The sequence below is a fragment of the Hippoglossus stenolepis genome, chromosome 20 (assembly GCF_022539355.2).
Source record: "Hippoglossus stenolepis isolate QCI-W04-F060 chromosome 20, HSTE1.2, whole genome shotgun sequence".
Classification (NCBI taxonomy): domain Eukaryota; kingdom Metazoa; phylum Chordata; class Actinopteri; order Pleuronectiformes; family Pleuronectidae; genus Hippoglossus; species Hippoglossus stenolepis.
The window spans coordinates 5,289,310-5,312,721 of NC_061502.1; the positions used below are offsets into that span (position 1 = coordinate 5,289,310).

The 23,412-nt window shown below is 43.3% G+C and overlaps 1 protein-coding gene across 2 annotated transcripts in view; it reads left to right on the forward strand.

Annotated features, from left to right (window-relative positions):
* Positions 1 to 22,473, forward strand: part of flrt2 (fibronectin leucine rich transmembrane protein 2) — a 58,184-nt gene extending 35,711 nt beyond the window's left edge. Inside the window, exons 1-2 of one of the 2 annotated variants that reach the window (XM_035143828.2) lie at positions 12,809 to 13,445; positions 15,808 to 22,473. In XM_035143828.2, coding sequence (XP_034999719.1) covers positions 16,236 to 18,218 — 1,983 coding nt within the window. In that variant the 5' untranslated portion in view covers positions 12,809 to 13,445; positions 15,808 to 16,235 and the 3' untranslated portion in view covers positions 18,219 to 22,473. Of the gene's footprint in view, positions 1 to 12,808; positions 13,446 to 15,807 lie in introns of those variants that run through there. The other variant, XM_035143829.2, reaches the window with a different exon arrangement.
* Positions 22,474 to 23,412: the final 939 nt, after the last annotated feature.

Sequence of the window (23,412 nt, forward strand, 5' to 3'; positions counted from 1 at the left end):
TGTCTCATAGGTCAACATTCATCACTCTAATATATGACCTCCTTGTGGACGACGATGGCGACTTTTCACTATGTCTCCTTCCTTCTAGTGCTGTTATTCTGGGCAGTGGGTCTTATAAATAACTAATAAAGACCGAAGCTATGACACATTCATCTTAATGCTAGGTGGCATCAGGAACAGGTGCGCCGGCTCATTCCTACCTTTTGTACGACAACGCAATTAATCTGCTTTGTGCCAAGTTAAGAGTAAAGAGTGGACTGTGGGGGGAGACAAATGAAAAACCAAAAAGGAAAGTCATGAATTTTACAGTGAACCGAGACCAGCGAACACCTGACCTTGGCTACTTTTGCACTTTCTTCTTCTTCCTCTCTCTCGTTCGTGTTGACTTCCTCTAAAAATATACAAGGGAATGGGCATTGATTGAAGTCATCTGTTCCCGAAATAGAAAAACAAAGGCGGAAAGGTGAGGCTTGCGTGCGCTGGAGAGGGGAAATGTGTGCAGATATTAGCCATATGTGATTCATTTGCAACAGCATGCTTCAATTAATCTGGGCAGGGTGGCAGGCGCCAGGGTTGGGCCCCATGCCACCTGAGCGAGAGAGGAAGAGCGATCAGCTGCCGGGTGAGGGACGAGCAAGGAAAACAGATCTCTCTGAATTGATATGCTTTATATTATTGCTCACACCAAAATCGTTCCCTTCACTTTCCTCCTCCTTTCCCGTCTTCCGCTCTGAGCGCCTTTGTTCTCGCTCTTAAATGGAACGTAAAGACGAGGCCAACAAAGGCTGAACACGGCGCTCTGATTCATCAGGCGTCCCTGAAGCCCCCGCGGAGGGAGCTGTAATTCTCATGCAGGCTTCCACCTAGAGAAACCCCCAGGATGTTTTGTGAGACTGTTCTCAAACTGGGGCGGCACGCTGTGGCAGCAAGTGAAAGCAAAAGAGGAGGGGTGGGAGGGAGGGAGGACAAACTGGCGAGGGGGCAAAAACCACAGTGACCAGATGGAACCGCAGATTGTTTTAAAGGGGCTACTGCCTCAGCAAAACCATATGGGGCAAAAATGTAATATATCGAAATCTCATTTATGTTCTTCACGACATGGTGAGCAGCACTGGAGGATCTTGTAAACAAAAGATAAAGTACTCACGCTGTCAACACGTGATGGAAGCACAAAAAAAAAGACAGAGATACACAGCTGCCTCTTCTGCATCTGCACATCTCCGGGGCATGTTGTCGTTGGAAGTTTTATTTCAACTTGTGAGCAATATTCCAAAATAAGAGCAACGGAACACATGCCAGGCTTCACTACCATAAAGTATTAAGTTACATTAAAAGCTTGCCAAGGGTAATGCTGTGATTGTTTTAGAAAAAAAGGTTGTTGATGATGAATTAACCACAGGAGAGCAATGCATATTAAGACACAGCGTAAAATAATATTAAATTACGACACTAAATAGGAGAAGGCAAGCAATGGCAAAGGATTAAACAGTGTAGCTTAGCACTGTCTGACAGCGCTATTATATTTTTAGTCCTTGTTTTTCTGAGCTGTTTCACCTGGCTTCCGATGTAATCTGGATTTACCCAAATTCCTGCCTCATGCATCAGGGGGATTTTTCACATTGAAAAGACGAGGGGAGGGCTGCAATAGATAATGAGAGGCCCTTTCAAACATCCACTACAATGTATGCCTGCAGACATACTGCAAGCTAAAATGTCTCTTTGCTTCCCAGGCAATTAAAACTTTCCTCCAGGAATAAAGATTGGCGCAGTACTTAATCTGAAAGTGAAGACACAGGAGTATAGGAATAGAGTGAAAGTGAAGAACGTCCTCCCACCCCCCCACTGTGTGTGTGTGTGTGTGTGTGTGTGTGTGTGTGCGTGCACGCGCCTTTGTCTTTTCTGGATAATCTGTAATAATAATAATCATCTCCTCTTCGCTTTATACAGTGTTAAGTCAATAAGCTTTACAGTTATATCGGCCTATATACAAAATTTCATTATATGCACGATATTGTAATTATCTCTGATTAAAATACAGTAATTAACAAGTGTCTCAGGTCATGTGAGCGTAAATTGTTGTGAGACATTCACTCCACTCAGCACTAATTTGAAATTGTGCAATAATAAATCAGCTGCGGGGAGAAGCTGTCAGAGAGGGAAAGGTTCAGGGGACCGTGGTGTTTTGGTGTTTCAGGGCTCAGTTAATTAGTTGGAGGGGAAAGCCGAACATAAACACAGATTGTCATTCAAGCACAGGAAGAGGCTTTAAATAGCTGTCTGCAGCTGCGAGCTCCTGATCAGATCAAGGTGCTGGACGGTCACATGGAGCGGTACACGGACAGGATGTAGTTTCCAGTATGGCGTGCATTACACTTTGTGGTTTTTGTTTATTTGCAAAGACATAATGGATATTTTTAAGTTGCGGGTAATTTGAAGATGTTATTATTACACAACCTGTTTCTCAGTTATTGTGTTCTTTTATATCCTCATTTTTGTGTAATCCGCCAATTATTTTTAATTAACTGTAAAACATGGAAGACTCTATAAGAAATGAACTTGTATTTTCTCTAGCTTAAATTTATGTGAAATAACATTAAAAACCTGAGTTTGGTGGTATCCGCTGGTAAAGCCCCCCGTACACCCCCCTGAAGGAACTTTTCTAGGAGCCCAGGAACCGTTTTTTACGATTTGACTTTCAACTGAAGGAACCAGAAAATAGACGTGGTTCAGTGTAGCAAATAAAAACTTCATGGTGTCATTAAATAATAATTACTTTACACAATTTAGAGTTAAGAATATTTCATGTTAATTACTTGTATGTGTCAAAACAGGTTTTATCATTACTATAAAACATGTGTAATTGTGTTTTAATTGTTTTTATAACTAATTTAACAAAAGAGTTTAGCACAGGACTTTCTGAGCTCTTTTTACGTGACTTTTGAGATGAAGTGCGAAGCAGCAGAGGCTGAGCTTGAGCCCAGTGGACGGGTCAAACTCAAAAACAAAAAGTGTTCCATTTACGATTCCCATAATGCAACATTTAGGGAATCTCAGGCAAAGTATTATAGGCTACTCTTAATGACAAGTAAACTGATCCTTGTGTAAAATCAGTAGGGGTCCCTTTAATATAACCCACAAGTCATATATCAAAAGAAAAAGAAAAAATATAGTGACATTAATTGGTCGACATTTTACATGATATAATGTATGCCACAACATTTTGTCTTTGCTGTTAAACACATAGAGCAGTGGCTCCCAGTCTTTACTGCTTGCTCTTATAAAAAAAAGCAGTGTCTACTCATAGACAACGAAATGCAGAAATTGTATTTTCTTAATTACCATTGCTTTATTTAGAAAAGATCCAGCATGGAGAAGTGAAAATATAACGTTTTTTTTAGCGACTAATCAGACAAAGTTAGAGGAAGTTAAGTTAAGTAAATGTAATTTTGTGTTTTCAAATCGAGGGGTCGTGGCCTCTCGGATTCATCTCATGACCCCTCATGGTGGGTCCGACCCCAGGTTGGGAACCTTTGAACTAAAGCCTATTCAGCAGTAAACGAAAGCTGTTGTTCTTGGTCAGCAGAAGAACATGTAGTTTAAGACTGATGAGACAGTTTTTTTGCTTTTAATACCTTATCCAGGAATGTGCAGTCTTACCTGAGGTGGTGTGGTAACTGTTCTATTTACAGATTTAAAGTGATTGTTGTTTTACCCCTCACATCCACAATTGAAACTGTTAACACTCTGACAGTGCAGATTAATCTTACATGCTAAGTCATAACATACCTTTGCCCACATGTGTCTGAATGAGTGATAGGAGTATTCATCATGGATCCACGATGATGAGCTCTGAATCAGGGTCTGGATGTATGTTTGTTCAGTCGCTGCTTTAATGACTCATGGATCTACAGTATTTGTACAGTTTATCCTGGGAGGCAGGAATGGCCCTGAGCCCCCGTCCACCCACCCAGAAGACTTCCTCTTTGCTCGAGTCAGGAGGGGAAATTTAGCCCAGATGTGACTTCAAACAAAAGAAAAGCTGCAGGGATCTGAGGTGGGATCAGGCCCATCTTTCGCGTGACCCTGAGACCTGCTTCTTCCTGGCATCTGTCTATTTTTCTCCTTTTCTGTTCTGTGTCTGATGATCTCTTGTAAGTTGCTGTCTCGCGGGTCCTTTTACTTTTCCTCCTCGACAGCACAGCTGTTTTCAGCAAGCAGCGCAGCATCAGTTTTACTTGGGTTGTGTAGTTGCCCAACATTGTGTGCATGAAACGATATTAGATCCTGTGGAACAACACATTTTCACCAAACAAGGTGAAAAGCAGGAATTTGTAAAGTTATCAGAAAACACCCACTTAAACCTTTTTAGCACTTCACAGTTTTCTGCCTCGTGTTGTATCTTTCTCTGATTATTCTCATATCTGACCGACTGAAGACAACACTACGACACAACTCTATTTCCAGGAAAAACTTCAGTGAAGATTTAGCCGAAAAACGTTTAGCTGTAAATTAATTAAACAATAGGTTTTTAGAGATAAAACAGCAGAATGAAAAATTCAAGGACTTCTTTCTTGTCCTAGATGAACACACGGGAAGGAACATATTTCCGTAATTGTGTTTGAAATGCAAATGTTGATGACGTTTGTTCTAATTTGAAGAATCAGGACATTGCCACTCTCACTTTTCCCTCATCTTCGCTTGGCCATATGTGTAAAAAAACGAATTGTTGATTTAAGTGTAAATGACTGTAAACTGTAATGGCTCATGACACAGGCTCTTTTTGTGCCTCAAATGCTTTACCATTATGTTTGAGACACAGGGTCCAATTTAAAGAAAAAGTTAAAAAAAAAAATGTAAGCGCTATTTGAAAGTTGTTTACAAAAATCCTCCGTCATCTAGTGATTAAAAATAATGATCTATTGGTTACACAATAAAATGCAATTTTACTTTCCCAATATGTTTCTGTGTTTCCTAAAGCAGTGCTCTTTTTGTGAAACACAAGCAAAATATGAATTTTGTATTAAATATAGAATGTTTTTTAAAAAATGCATCAGTGTAATCAAATATAACTAACACTATTATAATTTTTTTTTCTTGGTTCATGTTGTAAAAATAAATGAATTTACTTCTACCAGCCTAAATGCTAAGACATTTAAGTTTAGCATCTGCAGGTATTGGGTTGTAAACCAAAGTACAATTTAATTCCAATAGTAATGAATACATAAATACATATACATAAGCAGGGGCCCCTTACATGCAGCAATTGCATCTGGTTTAACCGATCTTCACTTTTTTGTGAAAAAAAAGTGCCGGCACCAATTTGATTAACGCAACAGGAAGTCAGCCATTTTGGATTTTGTGCCCATTTTGGCTGTTTTACACGTTGTGTATTTTAACAAACTTCTCCTAGAGCTTTTATCAGATTAACTTCAACTTTCGGTGAGTGTCATCTTAACAAGATGGAGAATAAAACTAAATCAAATTGTGAGTTTTCGTCACATGGTGTGACCGTGGCGTGGCATCCAATTTTGATGAATCACCATCAAAACAAGAGGGTGTTTAGCAGAGCTGGATATTGAGGTCAGCACTGCAAGTCTTTTCCTGTACCAGCAATTCAAAGAGCTCCAGATTTTGATTAAGCAGATTCTCTTTCTCCTGTCTGAGTTCTGATTCCTGCTCACTTGCCTCTAGAATTATAGTGTCATCTGCCACCTTTTTCTCATTTTTCATTGTCGCCACTTCCTCACTGGTCTCCTAATAGTCATCGTACAAGATGAACATTTCTTTCATCTTCTGTAGTTCTTGTCTGCTCTGCTCTTCTCTTCATTCTCCTTTGCCCTCAGTTCTGCAAGGTACAGCAGAAAATGTTTCAGCTGTTGGTCATTCATCGCGTGTGCCGTTATGGTCTTTTCCTCGATATACTGCACTGTTGAGTTTAGGAGAGCTGGATTCCAAGACACACCCTGGATTCCAGCTAAATCCTGTAGAACATAGTCTAGGTCCTAAGCATCAGAGATTTCAGCCAGAAAAGAAGCTAGCTGAACAGATCTATTAGTCTGTATGTATTGATAGTGATCAATACACCTACTGCCAAAAGGAGGTAAGCCTCGTTTTTACAACTTTAATTCGATTTACATACAATTTTCACTGTGTGGTCTACACTTGATTGCGTGGACCGTAATGCGTGATTAGTGGGCGTGGTCCAGCGTCGGGTGACAGACGCAGGAAGTGACGTGTTTATCCTTCCTGCGATGCACAAAACACACGCAACACGGAGCCATTTCGCCCGGTCCCTGTTCACCCTCCACCGCAGCCGCATCATGTCCTGAGATCGCAAGTGCTCGGGCCCGCACAGTGCTGCTCGCCGCCCTAGTTCTGGATTATGTTTCTTCTTTTATTTTTATTTCTTAATTTGTTTTCCCCTTTTAATTTCAATGAAGGTACTTCTTATCTTATCTTATCCTAAAACAGCTAACGTGAGGCGCAACTTGAAAAACGCTTTTTAAAATCGTCTTTATTGTGCAACAGACCGAATACTTCTTTTCATCCAGATGGTTTCGCGAGTCTTTGAAGATTATGGAAAAAGCAGCAGTAAGTGTTGTTAAATGACTTCCTGGGTTTTACACCAGGTATTTATTTTTCAGACAATCAGACACTCTGCTATGAGACTGGAATGTAATGATGATGAATGAGGCTCAAATGGGGCCACACTTGACCATAATATACTTGAAGGGATGCATTAAATGTCACAGGCTGATGGGGTTAAATCAAATATGATTTTTCCAAGTGTGAATTGCTCCTCTAAGCTGTATTATTTGTTATAGCACATGTCAGCACAAAATGGCCACCACATATCTTAACAATTGCTAAGCAGTTGTCGGAGGTATTAAATCTCGGGATGCCGTGGCAGCCACATGTCAAAAACAGCAATAATCCACAATCCTCTCGTCCTGTCCTCTTTTGAGCCATTTCAAACCTCCCTATCTCCTTTCTTCTGTCGCTCGCCCCTTCTTTCTCCCCCTGCACTCCTCCGCTTGCTTCTCTCTACCCCCCCATCCATCCCTCCCTCCCTCAGCAGAACTACAGGGGCTTGCTTGTTGTCAACTTAGTGTTTTTACAGCCTGGCATTAGCACAGGGCAGCATTCAGTCAGGACCCTGCATTCACTTTGCCTTCCACTATAATTCACATGCTCATGTGAGAGTGCCGCCTTCGCTACTACTCACCGAATGACCCTGATTGAGCATCGTTGGCCTTTTGACAGCTCCACAGACCATTTCACACTTCCTATAAAAAACTTCGAGCCTTACAACAACCTCTTTTATACATTTTTATTTGTCACATATAACAGCGCACATGACAACAGCATGGATCTGATGAAGCGCCGCCGTAGTGAGTTTTCCTACTGGAGGGTCAGGACGATTTGTTCGACTTTAACAAGCAGGGAAGGTGGGGAGGTAAATGTTGTTTACTCTAACGCTACCATCATTTGGGAGACACCAAATGATGAAACAATAATTGTGTTGTGTGTAGTGCACAGACTGTATACGCTACTGTATTTTCCAGTGTCTGTCAGCCACGATATGCTTGCACAGAGAGCAATAAAAAAAAAATCTGAAGGTGGAGGGAAAAATGAATTTTAGGTCTAGTGGGGCTCAGGAGCTGGTGCAATCCTCTTGACTCCCCCGTCTCTCCCCCACTCTCACTCCTCGAGTAAAACACACAGTACGCTCTTGGCTGACTGGTTTCCTCGGCTGTGAAAACGCGTTCTCTTCTGGGAGCCATGCTGTATTAGATGCATGTAGATTGATAATCGACGGGGGTAAACATAATTACATCGCCTTAGAAATTAATGAACGCATTGATCGCCCACTCTAAACATAATAAGCATATTTTTCTTTAAGCCACCGAACTCTCAGGCGACGGGCCTGATTATATCATGCTTTCACAATTTGCAATATTGTTTCCCACAGTTAGTTCTTTCAAAGATGTTGCCAATAGTTGCGGGCTGGATTTTAAACACTGATGTTGTTGGCATCTTTGAAGTGCCTTTCAGTGTCCAGATGAAAATTCATGCAGGGAGAAATGTGATAAGCTAATGATGTCTCCAGAGACTGGAGTGAATATAACCATGGGATAAACATTTCTGCATATCTGAGTGGACTTTTTCCCCATACCCTCCTTCAGCATAGTTTGGGGTCTTGAACAGCAGCAGATGGACAGAGGAGGCTTTGATGTGTTCTGGGGTCATGTGTATCTGCAGCGTTATCAAGGTACACAAGCGTGTAGAGTAAATATACCACGCCAGAAACTCTGGGAAGGTCTCTGGGCAAGGCAGAGAAGGGGAATTTCCACTTTAGAGAGGGTGTAGGCTGAAATATTTCTCTGCAATTATGCACTGTGGACCTCAGATATGTACAATATATCCTCACCAAAATTACACGCTGGTTTAAAAACACGATCATTTTTCCAGTTTGTATTGATATTTAAATAATTCAAGCCCAAAAAACTGGATACCATGTACATTTCTTATAAACAGGCATATTTCAGGGATTATGAATTTGGTAACCGTAGAGCTTTCCTGCAGCAAGGAAGGAAGTGAAGCCTTGAAAGTTAATGCGAACTATACCTACAGGTGCCTCTGTGTTGTTCTTATAAAACCTCAGTGTGAAGAAAGGCAGCGTTGGAGCAAACTGTGTTATTATGCCCGCAATGCATAATTAGGACAATATTGTACTGCATGAAGTAATTCTGTAGTTCTTCAGAATGGTGAGGGAAAAAACGAGCTACAAAGAGAGACAATCTGCTGCTTCCTCCTACAGCAAGATAAAGACACAGACAGTGGTCTTGAAGCCACATGAAGAGCCGCTCAGGTTACATCCAAACCACTGTGTTTTAATTTTTCAAACTGAAGCAATTTCTGTTCTCATTCAGTTTTAATCCCCGTCCATACAAACGCGCCTGAAGGCATGCACATCCTGCCGGACACAGGAATGTCGCAGATTGCTCGAATAATAGCTTGTGTCATACGCATGTTGTTTTATTGTAAAATGCAGAACAACCGTTAGCGAAGAGAAAAGGGTCAGCAATGCGTGTAATTGATCATCCATGTTGTGTTCAACATCGGTAACTGAGGCTAATGCAGATTTTTTCTTCTTCCGTAAATTGGTCATGGGATTGGAGCCTGACCAATCAGCAAAGGCTAAATTGTGACGGAAAAGATCCAATCAGCAAGCGGTTGTGAACGTCTACGTCATCGTTTCCAAACATCTCTGTTTATGTCTGTCAAGACTAAAACGTGGCCCCAGAGTTTTCAAACTAAAACAGGGCGAGCAGCGTTTACAAACGTTTTAGAATCTTTAAAACTGAGGAGTGGTGTGGACGTCAGGCGTATCCGTAGCAGAGTTGATGTGGTGTCAAACGAAAATGTAGTAATGTGGATGTAGCCTCCATCTCCAGGCCTAAACCTCACGGAGCTGTTTGAATAAACTGGACAGAAGGTGAAAGCAAAGCAAAGTAGCAGTGCAGCACATTTGTGGGAACTTCTGCACCAGTGTTGAGACAAACCTTCTGAGCCATGCTTCATTCTCATAGTGGAAAAAAACGTCAGTGTGTTCAGCTGCTGAATAATAACATTCCATGATCCCTTGTTTATAAAATCACCAACTGTTTATTTGTTCTATGGTTTAATTTCCGAAACACTGAGACAGTGAATCATGTAAATTTAAATAACAGCTAGAAAAATTGAGGAACTCTACATTTTGCACGAGAGGCAAGAGGAAGGCGCATTACAGATAGTTCACTATTCCACTTTCAGAAGCTGAGATTTAATTGAGCTTCATTTTAAAGTACTTTTCGATGAAGTACAATCAGTTTTTTCTCTCTATTTTACATCTCACTACTGCTCCGTTATTTTTTCAGACAACAATGAGCAAATCAAATTAACACGCAGGATAATAGCTTGAGCATATTTGCCTATAGGCCCATTGAAAAGTGTCATTTTATCCCCATTCGTGTGCCAGGAAGAGACATTCCGGAGCGCTGCACCAACAGCAAAACATGTCCATCAAGGAGACAATAAGAATAGGCCGTTTCCTCTAAATTCACTCAATCAATAATTCATGCCGTGCACAGAAGCTTGATTTATGAAGGAATTAAATGTTGTGGACTGGGCCTCGCATCGGCCGTCCATCTCAGGGACGTTGCGGCTGAAATTAAACATGAAAGGCAAACACAGAACAACCAAATCATCTCACGGAGAGAGCTGACGTATCAGGAGACTTGAAGTGGCACGTGCGCCAGACGGCCCGATTGCACAAAATGACATCGGTGATTTGAACAGGAGCCACATGATTTGTTGGGAAAGTTTTTCATGAGCTGCCTGCGTTGGAGTGGGTTCAGCAGAAGTCAAAGAGCGATATTAAAAGTAGAGGCCGAGATCAAAGCGAAATGTGCACCTGCTGACCTGCTGGATCTGGTGACTCCTGTTTGCCTTTATGATCCTCGCTTTGCCTATAAAGTAACATGGAAAACACAGAACATGACAGCTTTAGTATTTCCCCAGCCAAACTGAAACCTGAAATTTCTCCCTAGTCAGGAATTTATATTACCGTCCTGTGGCGGAACATTGTGTAGCTACTCTACTTTCAAAGGACAAAGCATTTGTCCTCAGCTTCAAGATAATAGTACATAATAGTAACAGATGATTATCTGCAATGCTAGCAGACCCGCTGTCATGATTTGTGGAGCTCCGGAGCACGTCATAAACCCTCTGAAGACCACAAACATTGATCTATTTCATTTTATCACCTCCTTTTTTTTTTTTTACAACCCCCATTTTGTAGTTTACTATTACTTGACTGTCGCATTGTAAATTTCAACATTTAGCAGAAGCTAATGTTCTATTATGTTTGTATTTCTCTCCGAAAGTGAAAACTAGCGAAGTATGCAAGCTTCGTAACATTAGCTCAAGTGGACACCCAACCTGACGTTACCCATTTGTTCATGAATTTCTGTTTTAAAGTTTTGAGTTTGACATTTCGGCCAGGGCCATTTAGATTTTAAAAAACAGAAGTGTGGTTCCTTCTGCTGTTCGTGTGGAAGCTTACAGGTTGCAAGTACTTCTGCTTCACTTTCTGGACCTGCAGTATACTTTGACTGGTTGTTTTTCATATTACTAAAACAGTAAACTTGTTTTTTAGGGATGCCAGCCAGGTTTCTCTCCTAGCATACAAGATTTGTCGATTTTAACCCTCACAAATAATATACACATAAAATACATATTGTCACAGTACATCTATTTTTATACATCGTCAATGCCACAGGACATGGCAGTTGGTATCACTAATTCATTTCTTTGGCGAACACTATTGTAGGAGGCACTATCGATACAAGACATAAATAATATAAAAACAAATAAATAAATAATAAACACAGATCAACAAAAACTTGATATCTATGTAAATGTTCATTTTAAATTTAGGAGGTAACTTTAGCTTAACAGCAGCTTTGGAGACAATGAGGCCATTGTGGAGTAAAAGCTTAAACATAAGCACAAGAAAAAGACAACAAAGTCAGACAATTGATTGGTTAGTATCCGTTATCTATTGAAAGTTCACAAAACATTAGCAAACATTCGTTACCACATTCAACTACTGCTCACATACCAGACCAAGCATAAGGATTTACTGAGCGAGGATGTGACTCATTACTTATGGATTGAACCTTTCTAAGAGTAAGACTGTGATCATTTTTCTTTTAAAAGTTTTCAGCAGTCTGACTGTGGAAGATAATTATGTCTGAGAGAGAGAGAGAGAGAGAGAGAGAGAGAGAGAGAGAGAGAGAGAGCAGAGAGTGTGTGTTTGAGAAAGAGAGATAGAAAGAAAAACAGAGGGGGGGGGGCAGAGAGAGAGAGACAGACAGTGAGAGAGAGAAAGAGAGGGAGGTGGGTAGACAGGAGAGGGAGAAACAACACACACGCATAGTGTGTGTCCAGCAAAACACAACAAAATATTTTAATATTATTCCCTGTGTATAGCCTGTACAGTAGGTGTGTGAGCGCGTCCTTGCCACCAGTTATGATAATGAAAAGCGTGTGCGCGCACAGAGGTGGTGAGCAGAGTGCTGCACGACCACATGCATGACCATGTGTGCGTGCGTGCGTGTGTGTGTGTGCGTGTGGCCCTGCTGAATCAGGTGGCCATTAACCATGAAGTCAGATGAAATGACTTCGGATGTCAGTGCGCGTGTAAACACCTCAAATCACTGCGAGAGAAGTAGAAGTCAGGACGGGACGGAGCTCTTCGCTCGGGGCTAATTATCCAGCAGTAATTAAAAAAAGGAAAAGCCATCGAAAAGAGGCAGCAGGGTTATAGTGGTCGTAAAATATCCTGGAGAAGGGTCCAGATAGATAATAAGGCCCTGCGGGGACACGCTGCGACCCTGAGGATACAGTCCCACATCCAGGAATATTAAAGCCGCGTGTCCCTGTGCGTGTGTGTGTGTGTGTGTGTGTGTGTGCGTGTGTGTGTGTGTGGGGGGGTGTATTTTATTTATTGAGGCATGTGACTCCGGGCTTTTTGTGATTAAAATGGCAGCTCAGACATCGCGGACGTCGGGTGAGGTGTAGTGCCAGGCGGAGGGCACGCAGGGGTAAAAGTGCGCGGAGAGACAAACTATTTTCTGCAGTGAGGGAGGAGGAGGATCTGTGGCCGGGAGCCATCCGAGGAGCTGCTGGAGGAGATGCATTCTTTATTCTGAGGAGGGGGAGGAGGGGGAGAGAGAGAGAGAGAGAGAGGGGGAGAGAGAGAGAGAGAGAGAGAGAGAGGGAGGGAGAGGTGAGCAAGGCACACACGTCGCACTATCAACTGAGCCCATCTAAGAAAACAACTCGCAGGGAGTCCGGCTCTGCGGATCTGCGCTGCGTAAAATTACCACCAAGTTTGAGCGCCCGACCGGAGGAGCGCAGCGCACGGACGCGGCTGGCCGTCATGGCCCCTGGCGGATCAGGCTCAGGCGGCGGACACCTCGGCGAGTGCGGAGCGGGAGAAGTGGACGCTGCGATCGCCCTGCCGCCGCTTCGCTTGCTGCTGCAGACAGTGTTGAGTTGAAGGCGCAGCGGCTCCGTTTGCCGTGTGGAGCTTGGGCAAGTACAACCAAAAAAAAAAAAAAGAGAGAAAGAAAGAAAGAAAGAAGGGAGAAAAGTGCGGACGGAGCGGACGCGCAGCCACGACCGCGGGGCTTGGGGGACGCAGGCGGGCAAGGCGGGGGAAATATGCTGTTTTGTGGACTCGCCGGGTCCGAGCTGGTGCTGATCGGAACCGAGGATCCACGGTGTCACCGAGCGGAGCTTTGCAGCGGCACCGCTTGAAGGACAGACGCGTAAAGACAGAGGGGGGAAGTTGAACGCGGTCGCAGGGTTTTATAATGGATAAAGGCTCGCCAAAGGTACGGTGGATGTTTCTCTGTAACCCGGGACGCAGACATGTAGAGGAGACAATATGAGATTTAGCCTTGGCTTAAGTTCTGTCTCAATCGACTACTTTTCCAATTCAAATCGGATTTAAATGTCGCCTTTAAAATATGCACCTCATCCTAAAAAACCAAAGCGTTCTGCGGCCACAGATATTCACAAACTGACTGCTCCACCAATTCCCACTCACTTTTATAGATTAATTAAAAATCTTGGTCTATGTATTTACAGGCTGATTATAGACGTGTATGTCTCCCAGTTACATATTAGAGCGCCACAAAGCGCACAGCTCCACATTTCTCACCCCGGAGAAAACCTGACTCTTTTTCCTTTTTTTTTCTCTTCTCCTTTCACTCTCAATGCACTGCACGGTTTTCAATTCCCCCTTTGAAATAATTCATTCAAATGAACACCGCTCGCTGGGCCGACTTTGAAGTATACCTGATCCGCCTCTTATCGCCCCTTTAAGACCCTATCCATTTTAAACTTTTAATTGCGTTTCTGTCGCCAAATCCACTCCTAATCGGATTGTCCTGGCCACATAGCTATCTCCGCGTTCATCTGGCGGCGAGGAACTGTGCTCCCTCATCTGGAAATTAAATAAAAAGAGAAGGGAGGGAGAGAAAAAAAAAAAGAAGTCTTTTCGATGCACTTTCCCTCCTTGATCCATGCGTGTCCACAGTTTATCAGCCCGGGTGTTTGCCGAACCAGGTCTTCTTGATGCCGTGCCTCGTTTTAAGGTTATTATTTGGGTTCCCAGTCACATTTTATTCATGCAGCTATAATAATCTTGATGCTGCTGCCTTCTGCTGTTGATTCTGCTGCTGTGGCAGCACATTTCATCGCCTCATGTGCTTGCTTATTCCCCCACCCCTGAAGCTTATTTGATTAAATTTAGCTCTTTCAATTTAGAAAAGTAGATCACAGATGTGTGTCAAAGGATTGTTTCTCTATCTCTGCCACAATGAGCCAGCGTTGGCAGCATCTCGTCCACACAACAACACAGGGAATTTGGAGAAGCTCGCAGGCAAATGGTTAGAATCACTAATGTTTATAACCAACTTTTAAAATTCTCGCATCTTGTTCTTTTCTTCTGAAAAAAATATTCTGTACCAATTGCTGCCTGACATTTGAAATCTAGCTTGAAAAAAAGAAATGGACTGATTCAGGAATCGTATGTGCTCTGGGAGTTGTGTTGCTCAGTGGCTGCTCCAGGCTTGACAAACCCGGTAGGACACCTTAATCCACGCTCATGGCTGTTCCTGTGTTTAAGATTGAACCCATCCTACCCATTATTGTGTGTCATCTAACTCCGGCCTAGGGAGTGGAGGTGGGGGGTTCAGTTAAGCTGAAAGCAACCGATGACAAACAGTATCTTTCAATCATGTGGGGGAGACGGAGGGAGGGGGGTGTTTGATGGGTCATAAAACTTGGAATAATGGATCTAGGGTTCTACTGTAATCCGGTGGCCTTGTGCTTTACCACTGGCCACCCCATGTTGAAAAACGGCCTGTATTGATCATTTATCGCAGTCGGGAGAACTAAATTATTTTCCAATCCCATTTCATTTGACAGCGTGTGTATGTCACTCTGGCGAGGGGAGTGGGCTGATATGCAGGGGGTCTCTATTCCTCGACTGTCCCCCCCTTTGTTTTGTAATTCCTCTCCACACAGCTTTAAATCTGGAGTTTGATGATGGTGTGTTCAGGCCCGACACGTAATAACTAACTCCTCCTTAGGCCACCAGCAAAACAATCCACTCTGTTTACTGTAAGCGCTTTGTTTACTCGTGTACCTCTGCCCACAAGACAGTCGTAACTTGTTTTTTGTTTTTTTCCCCTTCCAAGAAATATCCTGTGCATCCATGTTGGCCCGCAAAGGGCAGATGTATTATTAGCCTTATCTCTTTTTAGCAATTCTTCCATTAAGCAACCGTGATGTTGCTGAGAACCTCTGCGAATCCATGACTCTCTGTCCTTGCAGTGGTCTATTCCCTCCTTTGATAGAGCAGAAGGGATGAAAAGCCCTCTTTATGTCTGCGAAACCGGATGTGCAAAGAGCTGTTCTGAATATTTATCAGATGGTTTGAGTCTTTTTTTTAAATATCCAGTGCATAATTTGAGATCAGCGTTGAACGGTATGTTGTGTGACTCTGTCTTTGTGTTTGGGGGAGAAGGGCAGGGGGAGAGAGAGAGGGAAACACAGTTGGTATGCGTGTATGTTTGTATGTCAAATAAAGAGACAGAGGAAGAAAGGGAAAGGAGAAGCCCTTTTTCCCCCCCCAAGAACAGGCCACCCCTGAAAATACTAATCTAGCATTTCTTTGTTTTCCCACAGGTCTCTGGATCCAAATGTCACCCCCCTTGGACTCTGCCCCAGTTGGGGACCAGCAGTGTGTGACGGACAGGCAAGTGGAGCCTGTGGTGGCTCTCTTCTGCGTGGCTTCAAATTGGCCCTGGCTGAGCTCTGCATGGGTGAACGAGTGAAGAGTCCTGCTATGGTCTGATGTCTCAGCATGGATGGAGTCAGTCAGAGGACTGGCCACCACTAATGAGACCATCGCTCTTCAGCTGAGGACTAGCATTTACAGGATTACTCCCACGGTTTCCTGCTCTTTTCCCAGCTAACTGCATCATTATTTAACTCTCCTCATTGGACTTTTCCTGAGTCTAGTTTTCAGTGGATATATATATATACGTCATTGCTTTTTTTCCCCCACCCAGTTCTTTTTATTGTTGTTTCCACCTTCCCATTTTTTTTCCACTATGGAGTTTCTGGCTGGACCCTGGAATAAAGATTGGGCTTCATTCTTGCAGTTTTGGTTGACTGTCATACTAAGCCTCCAAATGCAATTCAGCCCAGTTGCCACTTGCCCGGATGAGTGTCGTTGTGACAAATTATTTGTGTACTGCAATGAACGCAGCCTGACATCAGTGCCTCTTGGGATAGAGGAGGGCTTCAAGGTCCTCTACCTACATAACAACCAGATCAACAGTGCTGGCTTCCCTATGGAACTTCACAATCTGGCCTCTGTGGAGACAGTCTATCTCTATGGCAACCAGCTGGACGAGTTTCCGATCAATTTGCCCAAAAACACCAAGATCTTGCACCTCCAGGAGAACAATATCCAAACGATCTCCAAGGCAGCCCTGGCTCAGCTAACTAAATTAGAGGAGCTGCACCTTGATGATAACTCCATCTCCACAGTGGGGGTGGAAGAAGGCGCCTTTAGGGAGGCATTAAGCCTCAAACTCCTTTTCCTCACCAAGAACCACTTAAGCAGCGTTCCCATTGGCCTTCCTGAGGACCTGAAGGAGCTGCGGTTGGATGAGAACCGCATTGCTATCATTGCAGAGGAGGCCTTCCAGAATGTGACGCGCCTGCAGCGCCTCCTGCTGGATGGGAACCTGTTGACGGATGAGGGCATTGCGCCAGGGACCTTCCAGGACCTAGCCAACCTCCGCGAGCTGGCTCTGGCCCGCAATTCACTCACTTTCCCCCCTCCCCTCCTACCCAGCCAGGCACTGGTCAAACTCAACTTGCAGGAGAACCAGATTAACCAGATCCCTGTTGCAGCGTTCGCTGACCTAAACAGGCTGGAAAAACTGGATGTCTCCGGCAACCAGCTCCAGACTCTAACACAGGGTGTGTTTGACGGCCTGTCAAGCCTAAGGCATCTCATAGTCCGTAACAACCCCTGGCACTGTGACTGTGCAGTGAAATGGGTGGTGGTGTGGCTCAAGTCTTTGCCCACCGCCATCAACGCCCGGGGGTTTGTGTGCCTGAGTCCAGACAAGGTGCGTGGCATGGCAATCAGAGAGCTCACGCTGGATATTATTGAGTGCCCAGTTGAAGCCGATCAGCCACCCTGGCCCACACTCCGCTCTACACCCCCTCCCCCACCCACCACCACCCCTATCACCACCATGATCTCCAATGTCATCACAACATCCGTCCCTTACTACTTTGACTCACCCTCCCCACCCTTACCCCCAATCCATATTAACCCTCCTGGCCCCCTTCCTCCATATGAGGACCCCCTTCAGATCTCCTTCAATGTGGTCAACGCCACCAATATTGAGGTTAGCTGGGATTCCTATTTCACTGTCACAGGCTACAAGGTCACTTGGGTCAAAAGGGGCCAAACCCAAATAAACGAAGGAATGCGGGAGCAGACGGTGAGTGGGGGCCGGCGGCATATTAGCCTCCTTGACCTGGAGCCCCGGTCTGTGTATCGGATCTGTGTACACGTGCTGGACACCCTTAACTCCTACAGGCCTGGAGAGGATACTATATGCTCCGAGGCCAGGACCAAGCCTGCTTTGTCATCTAAGATTCCTGGTAGAGACCAAGCTCCTCAGGAGAGCATCAATTCAACTCTGCTAATGGCTGGGATCATAGGTGGGGCGGTTCTTATCATCCTGGTAACGCTGCTCAGTCTGTTCTGCTGGCATATGCACAGGAAGAGCCGGTCAGCTTCGACCAAGTGGAAATACAACCGCGGCAGGAGAAAAGACGACTACTGCGAGGCAGGAACCAAGAAGGATAACTCCATTCTGGAGATGACTGAGACCAGTTTTCAGATAGTGGCGCTGAACAATGAGCAGCTTCTCAAGGGAGATTTCCGCATTCAACCCATCTATACGCCCAATGGGGGCATTGGATTTAGAGAGTGTCACCTCAGTAACAACAGTATAGTCTACTGCAAGAGCAGCAACGTGCCCAGTACAGAGTTCTGCCAAACGTGATGCAGCAGCAAACAGTACAGAGGCATTCACACATACATACACACACACAAGAAACCCTTCACAATACATGCATAAATACACACACATACACTGTTTGTGTAGACAACAAAAAACATAAAAAACCTAGTGAAATATAACTGTACTATATATATTTCCAAGTTCTGTCTACAATGTAATTTATACTGTGGATAATAATGTTGGATTCTCTGCTATCTTTTTTATTCTTAGAAAAGAGATACAAGTGTTTCTTTTTTTATAATCAGCAGGGTTTTGAAAGTTGTTTTAATGGTCAGTACTGTACATGAACATGGATTTGTACAATCACGGCACCCTGGGTGTAGCTTCTGACAAACGCTGTCGGCCTTGGAAATGTTTGGGGGCTTTTAGGGCTGGGATCCTTTGCTAACCACAGAAGCAAAAAATGGCCTTTTTACGCTTTGACACAGTGAAAACACTCCCCAGTACAACAGAACAGTAGTAAAGACAACACAGCACAGGGGAAATCCAAACACGGCTGATTAGAGCGCTGTGGAAATAAAGCACTGGTTCATAGGTGGCATGTTGTAAAAAAGAATTGAAGTGCACTTTTCTTATTAACGGAAGCACGGCAGGAAATGAGCAGTGGTGGGGATCACATGTAAGGGACTGTGGCTGCTTGTGTTAGGGAGAATGTCACTGGTGCTGTTAGAAAGCCTGCTCTGAGATTTCCCTAAAGTACCCTAACACCAAAAGTATCTTTGTTCGGTTGTTTTACAACCGAACAAAGGTGCGCTTAGTTAAGGGATGCGTTTGGAAAACTCTGGGAAAGAGCACATTTTCAGTTTTTCTGGTGAGGACGTGCAATTATTAACATGAGCTTAAAAAGCAACAAAGGATTATTGTCCCTAATGGGGTGCATGGATGTGCTGAGACATCCAGAGCCTTTTGAAGAAATTCTCTCATTTGTTCTGCTTCTTTTTTTTAATGCATTTTTCCTCTGTTTGGGCAAGTGAGGCCACAAGGGGGCAGTTTCTCTCATCGTCATGTGTGGGACAGAGGAACAGAGGGCGAGACAGAGGGATCACTTTACCGCCACCATTCCCTTTGAGTCCATTACACAGACAGCATTACTCATGGTCAAACAGCATTGTTTGGAGTATTATTGCTCATCGAGCTACTTAATGATGTGGAAACATTAAAAACTAACTGTGTTTTCTGTGTTTGGTGGCTAAATAATATGGATTTTCACCGCTGTGGTCTATCATGAGGGGGGGGCCCTGTTCCTCTGTGTTTGTGTGTGTGTGCATGGAGTGTGTGATGAATTTACAGAGGACAAACACATAATGCTAATTAAACACCCACTTATTTCAGCCTTGTCTCAGCGTTCATTAGGCTTTTTGATAAATTAGGAAATTACAACAATGAGATCGCACTCCACCCATAATCCTCGCAGTGCACAGTTGTGACTGAGCAGCTCATCTCGCCTCCCATCATTTATCCTTTTGTCTCCGACTATGAGACTGTCTCCTTCATTTATGGTTTGCACACCTGAACAATGCACAAGCTCACCTCCCCTACATTAGTTCCCGCAATGACGACCCTGAAACCGTTTCCCCTCGCTTCCTGTGTTTTCCCCGTCCCTGGTCTGTCTCGCTGTCTCCCTGTCCGTCACCGCACCTCTGATCCCTGCGGGGGTCTCAATTAAAAGAGTTTTCCCTGCCCCCCAGCTCATGGGTGGTGTAGGCAGCTCTTTGCATGTGAGGTGCCAGTGAGAGCTCTCCATTATGCACTTCTTAAGGAGACTTTATTTGATTTGACAAGATTTTATTTTGAGGGGCCAAGCTTACAGAATTCCCACCGCCGACCCCGTCGCTCACCCCCCCTCCCCTGCTCATAATCCTCGACCAAAAAAGGGAGAAAAATATGTAGACCTTATTTTCACTTGGCTGCGTGGAGCTCACACTGGGAGAGCGAGTGTGTTAACTCTTTGTGAGGCTGCTTGAACTGAATGACTGCAAACTAGGCCAAACAATTTACAGTGAAATGATTTTTAAGGGCTTGTACTCGAGTTACTCCTGAGTGTCGAGATTATCTCTGAGAGGATTTACCTCAGAGGTCAGAACATCTCAAAAGTAACTGCACTTACCGTAACTTCAGCAATAGCTCCGACCACGACTTTAATTTGAAGTGGTCCACAGTTAAATTTTGATCAAGCAAACGAATATTCATGAACACAGCTAATTAATGAAATGATCTATATTCACATTATGCTGTTGTGTCCTAGAGTCTTATTTGTATTGACACATTCTATTTATTGGGGCTTCATTTCTGTAACTTTTATTTCAGGCAATTGGCAACAGCTTGAAAAAAAAAAATCTATTTATTGATAAAAAATTTAAGAAGAAGGTTAACAAAAGTTCAACTATTCTCATGTCTGTATGCTAAATATGAAGCTACCACTCCAAGCCACTCATCTTAGCTTAGCATAAAGACTGGAAACAGGAGAAAACAGCGAGCCTGGCTCTTTCTTGCCATGAAACCACTTTGTGTCAGTTTTCTACATTCGCGTTTGCACGCATTAAACAAAAAAGATATATTATATGTTAATCTGTGAGCTTTAAAATTGCTGGAAGGCAGATTTTTTTTTTTTTTTACCTTTGGAGAGACAGGTTCATATTTGCCTTACAGACATGAAAGTGGGTTACATTTTCTCTGTCTTGGGAATTGGTGAAGCAAATTGTTCTTTAAGTGGGAAAATTTAAATAAACGGAATTATATAGGAATGAAGTTAATTTAGTAATGATCTCATTCCCCTGGCAAATTACATACGCTTTAAAGGCTAAAACTTTTACCATGAATACATTTTAATACAAGACTTGTGTAGATGTTTTTATTTTCATGTTGGGTTTACTGTTACTGTGATCTTCTGTGGTTACCAAAGCATCTCCACTTTTTATTTTACTCCTTTTCTACTAATGTCCACATATCAGCACACCCAGTACACGGACCCACCAGGTTGCCCTGGCCTGCGTGTTGATTTACCCTGCTTAACAATCATGAAGCTAACTAGCTGAGCACCTAACCCATCAACGGTTCACCAGCTGACCATAACCCCCACGCGTAGAGACATTTACATACGATTTCCTTTGAAGATTAAAGCCCTCTCTCGAGTCACATGCTGACATGTCAGGTCAAACTATTGCACCATATATTATCTCCCCCCATGTCTGTGAATGTGTAACGGAGACAGATATTTGCCTTACCTTTTATGCAGGACTGAATGATTAGCTCGAGAGAGTTTTGAGTAGGAGGAGGAAAAGGAGCGAGGAAAAAGAGAAAAGATGAGACACAAAGAGACGGCAGAACAGAAAGCACATTTCTCCAAAAGATTGCAGCCACGGTGGCAACAATAACAGTATTAACAAGGAGAACAACACTAAACATGACACCGAGTAGCTAACGAGAGACTGTTCATCCATAGTGCCAGACCTTAAGCGGTGCATGGATAAGGATTCAACCGGGAACGGGAAGGAGCATGGTGTTTGCGTCGCAGCGTACATTACTCTTAATTTTCTACTTGCTTGATGAAAGAACGCGGCAGCAGCGCCGTGACCAATGGAATTACACAAAATGTATTAGAGTCTGCAAGCGTCGGTTTATTACTGTTTCAGGGTGCCGAGAAGTAATTTCCCTTAAAGCTCATTGATTCACGTTGAAATAATTATGTTCAATCACCGAGAGGTCAGTTCAGACTAAACACACAAGAGGCTGAAACCGAATACGTTTTTAAGTCATCTTTTCTTCCTATAGGCAAAACCCTTCACTGCAAATAGCGATTATAGCCAGTGACATTCATTCAAGGATTTTTGCATGTACTGTATTTAGCTTCGTAGCCTTTCATTTTGTCATACCAGGTTTTGAACTTTAAAGTTTGTTTGTTTTTTTTGTGTTTTTCCAAGCAATCACCCAGTGGTGGTTGAGATACAGTATGAGCTGGAACTTTACAGTGCATGTAAAACAGCTGGGTCGGGATACTCTGCCATTCTGGCTTCTCATCGAGACGATCGCAGTGTTAACGTTGGCCATCCACACCGAGACGTTTTCTTAGGAACCAAAGTTAAATTTCTGTTCTCATGACGAAATATTGATGTTGTTCCATGTATGTGCCTTGAGGTTGAACTTACAATGTAAAGTCCTTGAAACCTTTAAATGTTTTTGCACAAACTGTAAATACTTAAGTGAAGCTTTTTGAAAATAAAAGAGCCATTGGATTTGAGCGATCACTCCTTTTCATTCAGAAAGAAAAAGAAAAAACATTCCCTGTATTTAACAAAGAAATTGAAGTTTACTGTGTGTGTGCTAATGAACGATCTGACATTCTTTTTCTTTTGAATTAGTTTTGTGCTTAAGTGTTTTTACAGAAACCCAGATAAGTCTATTTTGTGTCAGACACTGGGGATTCTGGGTCAAAGATTTGTGCTGCACCACACCATTCCAACTTATCCTCTTATTTCTACACAGGAAGCTTGAGACACCACAGCTTAGTGTTTAGCTTGGGAAAATCCAGGATACTCTTTCATTCTACATGTATGGCACAACTAAATCCCAGAATGGGCTGTTTCTCCAAATCCCTGTGTTCTGCAGAAGTCCATCATTTTGACTTCCCCATGACCACATCCCAGTGTTGCTTTTGCAACCTCCAGCCTGCCGAGAAACCCGCACTAGGCCCAGTCTTAATTCACTATGACAATTAACCACATGTATTCGACTGAAACGCAAGAGGGTGTGCCATTCTGGTATTTTGAGTGGTAAATTGGTATTTTCTCAAAATCCCCAAATGTCAAAATGTGATTTGTTATTGCAGAATTGAAGCTTTCTGAGGGAGGCCAAGTGGGTTGAGAGAGAACTGAGGCTTTATTGGCACGAAACATCTTTTGCTTTGCCATCGCCCGCTCCGTGTGTGTTGTGTAACCAGCACCATGAAAAATTCAGAATGTGATCTCTCCCACGGTGCATTCATCAGGATTCAATAGTAAGTCCATTGCTTTCAACCTGGCTTCACTATTTACCCTTTTTGTTTTTGGGCCATAAAACGTTTGAAATGACTTACTGAGTAAACCCCCAGTTTTAATTTGTCGACAGGAAGTGTTGTAACACTGTCTAATAACATCAATCGACTATGCATGCTATATGTTGCCCTTTGTTTAATTTATAA